The 5,887-nt window shown below is 46.5% G+C and overlaps 1 protein-coding gene across 1 annotated transcript; it reads right to left on the bottom strand.

Annotated features, from left to right (window-relative positions):
- Positions 1-303: 303 nt before the first annotated feature.
- LOC147974931 (Rubredoxin-like superfamily protein) lies at positions 304-4,360 on the bottom strand. Its single transcript, XM_087517857.1, has 4 exons — positions 3,932-4,360; positions 3,795-3,853; positions 766-883; positions 304-614 (listed from the first exon to the last, which is right to left on the bottom strand). Exons 1-4 carry the CDS (start codon positions 4,141-4,143, stop codon positions 536-538), a joined length of 468 nt encoding a protein of 155 aa, XP_087373983.1. The 5' UTR covers positions 4,144-4,360; the 3' UTR covers positions 304-535.
- Between the last annotated feature and the right edge of the window lie 1,527 nt (positions 4,361-5,887).

Raw genomic sequence — 5,887 nt, 5'->3', positions numbered from 1 at the left:
TTGCACAATGGGTTGAAAGTTAAGACCGTGATTTGGCTTTCACAAGTACTCCCTCCATAAAGAAATATCAGAGCGAGATCACTAAAATGAGGATCTGAACGCTCTTATATTTGTTTACAGAGGAAGTACTTATCAGGCAATTGGCAGATTATTGGCACCACTCTCTTGTCAAACTACAATGGTATGTGGAAGATGTTTGTTCAAACTTTTCTCCACTTTCCCATGTGGGACTAAACTGCTACATGTATCATCACCTCACAAATGGGCAACTGACATGTATCCATGAATTAATATATTGGAGACTAAAGCCATCTAACCTTCAGACACTTTTCACAATGAACAACCGAACAGAAGTCAAAATATTATAGTATGCCATCCAAGATTTTAGTATGTCTAGTTTTGGACCAACCAAACATACTCTATATGACCACCCATCACCCATGTATACAGAGGCAAAAAGAACCGTAAAACAGTCCTAGTTCTTTCCATCACATGAAGCATTCCCTTTTTTACTTTCTTTCTTTTTTGTCTTCGTCTAGTAGACACTGTTCAGGTAGAAGAACAGGGCCGCCAATGCAACGATCCCGACCGCGATACCAATAGGCAAAGCTTTCCTGCAAGAGAGCAAAATAATTTTCCAAAGTTCGTCATCAATCAGTCTCTACTCTTTGTAGCTAACATCACAACGTTGAATCGACACGTATGAAGGAGAAGTCAAGCTAATTGATTATTTTGCTTTTCTTCTTGTAGGGTTCAACTACTTACCCCACAGTCTCGTCCTTTTTGAGCTGCTCCTTCCTCGCCTTCCGGGCATCAGTGGCGTTGGCGTTCTTGGCCACTGGTGGTTCGTAGGGCCTGAATCTTCTCTTAGGAGCGGCACAGACTGCATCAACAATGGAGTTCAGTGGTTGGAATATGAAAATGAATGACAACTTCTTTTTATGCCAAGAACTGTAGAACAATCATTCAACGGTATTTTCATAAATATTAACATGCAACATGTACATATAAAAGAAAGGCAAAAGGTAAAGAAAAGAGTATCCAATTTCTGCTCTGGGCAACATTTAAGACAGTTGTCCAAGTAGCTAAGTTAGAACCCCAGCATCACAGGTTGACTATATTTAAAATTTCTTCGCAAAAAATGAGTACTGCCTTTGATCCAAATTAATTGACGCAGCTATAGAGTACATGGCTAAAAAACAGGGGCTGACCGAAAATGTGTCAACAAACCATGTAAGAGCGAGAAAAATGAGGATTAACAAGGGCAACGGGTTAGCTTGCTTTCCACACTCTATCTCACTTTTTTTTTGAAACGGAGGCAAAAGATTTGCCTCATTCATTAAATAAGAGAGAAGAGTTTTAGGGTGTTACAAGTGACCACACACACGGCATGGCAACTACTCGCGTACAATAATGGACCCTAGTTTTTTAGCACCCGCGAGAACCCAAAGCTTGGCGTCATCGATGATAGTCCGAAGGAGGACCGGGGGTGGTGCACTCTTGCGATCGAAGACCCGAGCGTTACGCTCGTTCCGGATTGTCCAAGAAACCAACATTGTAAGGGAGGCCAAGGCTCGTCGATCTAGGTTTTGCAAGCTGGTTCGCTTGCCCACCATTCCAAAACGGATCCATCCAAGTGTCAAGAAGAGGTGTCCATGTGAGCAAGACCGAATTCAAGGATGACCGAGTTTCATAGCCGAATAGTGTAGCGGCATTTGAAGAAGAGGTGCGCGCCCGTCTCGCCTTCAGTCCTGCAGAGCGGGCAGAGTCCACAGTTTTCCCATCTGCGCCACTCTAATCTGTCGGCAGTCCAAATCCGGTCTTGGATAGTCAACCAAGCAAAGAATTTGATCTTGGGAGGGGCCCAAGCCTTCCAGATCATGAAGTCCATAGGCGAGAGCATCAAGCCGAGGAATTGTGCCTTGTATGCAGTGGCCGCCGAGTAGATCCTTTATTGGCATGTTTCCAGATAATGTCATCGTCAGCTTGTGTGTCCAGGTGTAGATCATGCACCAACATCCATAACGTCAAGAATTGACGGATGTGGGCAACGGAAGCGACGATGTTGTGGCTGATCTTAAGAATCCAAGCATTTCCATCGAGGGCTTCATGCACTTTCCAATTCTTACGCGTGGAGGCATCATATATTAAAGGAGCAATGTCCTTCGGTTTCCGCCCAAGAAGCCATGGGGAGTCCCAAAAAGGTGTTTTGGCTCCATTGCCCAAAATGGTGGTCGTTGAGGCATAGAAGAAGTCCATGTCGTCCTCCGTGCAGGGGTTCCCAAGCCCCACCCAAAGCTTGTTCGGCGCCTTCCATTCATACCAAGGCCATCTAAGACGTAAGGCCCGAGCAAACTTGTCAGTGTCTAGAACCCCAAGGCCTCCGTACTCCTTGGGGCGACAGACCACCTTCCAATTCACTTTACATTTGGCACCAGTCGTCTTATCTGAACCAGACCAGAGAAAGGCCCTCTCCAATTTGTTGATGTTGTGAAGAGAGCGCGGTGGCACGATGAGGGGTGTGATGGCATACACTGCCTGGGAGGCAATGGCTGATTTGACAAGTGTCGTGCGCCCGATGGTGGTGATGTTTTGTCCGTCCTAGGTGACAAGTTTGTCGGCCGCCTTGTCCTCAAGGTATTGGAAATCTACAGACTTGAGCTGCCAGACCGAGAGTCGGAGTCCCAGGTATTTCATCAGGAAGGTGGCTCTGGACACCGGTACGCCACTGAGGACATGATCCAAGTCAACGTTGGAGCACCGGATGGGCACAACCGAGCTTTTGTGAAAGTTGGTGCATAGACCCGTGACATCACCGAAGCCCTTCAAAATGGTGGAGAGGTTGTCGATGTCACTCTTGATAGGGGCCATAAAAATGGCCGCGTCATCCGCGTATAAGGAGGTTCTCATCATAGCACCTCGTCCCAGAATTTTATGAAGGAGGCCCTTCCTCGTTGCCAAGTCAAGTATTTGATGAAGAGGATCAATTGCGAGGACGAATAGCAATGGCGAGATCGAGTCTCCTTGCCAAAAACCGCGACCATGTTTGATGGGAGGTCCGGGCAGACCATTGAGCAGGAAACGTGAGGAAGAGGTGCAAAGTAGAGCGGCAATCCAATCACGGAATTTGCAAGGGAAGCCCTTTAGTTGCAAGAGGTGGAGGATGAATTCCCATCTGACAAAGTCGAAGGCTTTTCTTATGTCCAGCTTGGAAAGAAGGGCGGGGGTCTTGCATTTGTGAAGGCGTCGAGCAAAGTTCCGCACATACATAAAATTGTCATGAATGCTTCTCTTTTTAATGAAGGCGCTTTGGGCGTTGGAGACGAGGGCATCTAAAGTCACAGTTTTTTTTAGAGTCAAGCCACAATTTTTGTGATGGCTAAATTAGCAGCCACCCTCGTGGCAAATGCAATGGCAAGTGGGGTAAGAGTCTACCATGGGTGCAACGAAAACACTCATGGAATTTATGTGCCTAACGGCTCCTTTGATTCATAGGTATTTTGGATGGATGATTTGGATTCAGGAATCCTTAGGAATTATTCCTTAGAATTCATTTGTATTATGTTTCGAAGGAAAATTTTCATCCCCTCAAGCCTCTTGGAAGAATTCCTTTGTTTTTGCTATGCTAGCACTCTTCCATTCAAATTCCTGTAATTTTCAGATTCTATAGGATTCAAGAGGACATCATAGTGCAATCATGCCTTTTTTTTTCTATATTCCAGCGTTTTAATAATCCTGTGAATCAGAAAAAGCCCTGACATCCGGTAAAGTGTGGTTACACAAAATTTTCTCACCAGGGCAGTAGTAGTCATCGGACAGCTTCTCAAACGGAGTCTTGTCCTTGTATATGTACCTACAACATTCGCAAAAGTGCAGAGCGCATCAGGAGCAGTCAACTTCACCGTAGCAACGCGCGGGCAGGCTCACCCACCCGCAGTCCCGGCAGATGTAGGCCTGCTTCGTCTCAACGCGGCCGAACCGCATCGTGATCCGCGCCGCCGCCGCGGACGTCGCCCTGCACGGCGCTGGCAGCCGGACCCGCACAAGCAGCGGCGGCGCGCAGAACGCCGACCGGAGCCGCGCGGGGCTCCCCGCCGGCGCGCGCGCCAGCGACGGGGCCTGCGCCTGCATCTGCAGTGCCATTGATGCAGCTCTCTCTCGGATTCTTCTTTACGGCCTAGCCCGTGGAGGCAACAGCTGATCGACGCACGATCTGCCAAGAGCTGCTGATCGAGAGCGATGAAATGCACGCGGGAAAGCACTGTGGGAGGAGGGGTGGGGGTGCCTGGGGATAAGAGTCGGTGGTTGGACCGTTGGTGCTGGAAGCATCGCACTTTTCCTTTGCTGCCTAGTGGAGTGGAGGAGGTGAGGGCAGTGTGGAGGCTGCGTGGCATTCATGGCTTCCCTTCGCTCGCTATCCCTTTCCACTGGACGCGCGCGGGTTCCACTTGGCGCCCTCTCTATCTCTCCACTGGACGGGATTCCTCTGTCCTGCTTTTGGATGGCAAATTAGCATGTTTTTTTTTCTTTCAAGAAGTGCTGAGTATATAGGCAATGTTTTGATTAATTTAATCCAGAAAATGATCATGAACATTGTATTAACAAAATTAACGACATACTAATTATGATCTAGATAAGCACATACTACGTAATCAGTAGACACATCTACTGATTGCAAGAAGATGCAGATGATGCAGAGGAACAAGGCTGGGATCACTAGGCAATGCCCCCGAACAACAACAATGTCATTCAAGGAGAAGCTTTTTTAGAGCTAAATTATCTGTTGGTCCATGAGCAGCAGGATGGTGCTTCTCATGCAGTTGAGATGGAGCATAGTGGTCTCACTCTATTTCTTGGCATTCATTCCAACAGTGTTGAGTCTGTAGGATCAGTTCAGGGTGCTGTCAATCTACAGCTGTTTGGAAATCTGCTAGCTCCACCAGATCCACCAGCTCATCAGCTTGATGTGATGCAATTTCCATTTGATCTCAATATGTCACTTGAAGCTATGATGCAGCCTATGCAACTGGAGTTTCTTCCCTTGGTGCAACAGGCAAAAGAGGTTGTGCAGCAAGAGCAAATTTCTCTGCTTGACATTGCAGCTAACATTCAGCAGCCACCACAAATTGATGCTTCAAGTGCTTCACAGTTGCTTGGTGCAAATCAAATGCAAGATATGACGGAGCAACTACTGCCAGCCCCTGCCACTCAACATCCTGCTAGCAACCTGCCATATAGTCCATTCTTATTGGGCCTCACTGAAACTCAGGGCACCAATTGAAGGAAATATGCCCCAGAGGCAATAATAAAGTTATTATTTATTTCCTTATATCATGATAAATGTTTATTATTCATGCTAGAATTGTATTAACCGGAAACGTAATGCTTGTGTGAATACATAGACAAACAAAGTGTCACTAGTATGCCTCTACTTGACTAGCTCGTTAATCGAAGATGGTTATGCTTCCTAACCATAGACATGAGTTGTCATTTGATTAACGGGATCACATCATTAGGAGAATGATGTGATTGACATGACCCATTCCATTAGCTTAGCACCCGATCGTTTAGTATGTTGCTATTGCTTTCTTCATGACTTATACATGTTCCTATGACTATGAGATTATGCAACTCCCGTTTACCGGAGGAACACTTTGTGTGCTACCAAACGTCACAACGTAACTGGGTGATTATAAAGGTGCTCTACAGGTGTCTCCAAAGGTACATGTTGGGTTGGCGTATTTCGAGATTAGGATTTGTCGCTCCGATTGTCGGAGAGGTATCTCTGGGCCCTCTCGATAATACACATCACTTAAAGCCTTGCAAGCAATGCAACTAATAAGTTAGTTGCAAGATGATGTATTACGGAATGAGTAAAGAGACTTGC

This window comes from Triticum urartu, chromosome 4A (genome assembly GCF_056163025.1).
Source record: "Triticum urartu cultivar PI428250 chromosome 4A, HENAU_Tu73, whole genome shotgun sequence".
Classification (NCBI taxonomy): domain Eukaryota; kingdom Viridiplantae; phylum Streptophyta; class Magnoliopsida; order Poales; family Poaceae; genus Triticum; species Triticum urartu.
This window is presented reverse-complemented; position numbering and strand designations above follow the sequence as displayed.

Coding starts and splice junctions, on each gene's coding strand:
- LOC147974931 (XM_087517857.1), bottom strand. CDS start 4,143: ATGGCACTGCAGATGCAGGCGCAGGCCCCGTCGCTGGCGCGCGCGCCG. Junction 3,854..3,931: donor TACATCTGCCGGGACTGCGG/GTGGGTGAGCCT, acceptor CGAATGTTGTAG/GTACATATACAAGGACAAGA. Junction 884..3,794: donor CGATGACTACTACTGCCCTG/GTGAGAAAATTT, acceptor TTGTTGATGCAG/TCTGTGCCGCTCCTAAGAGA.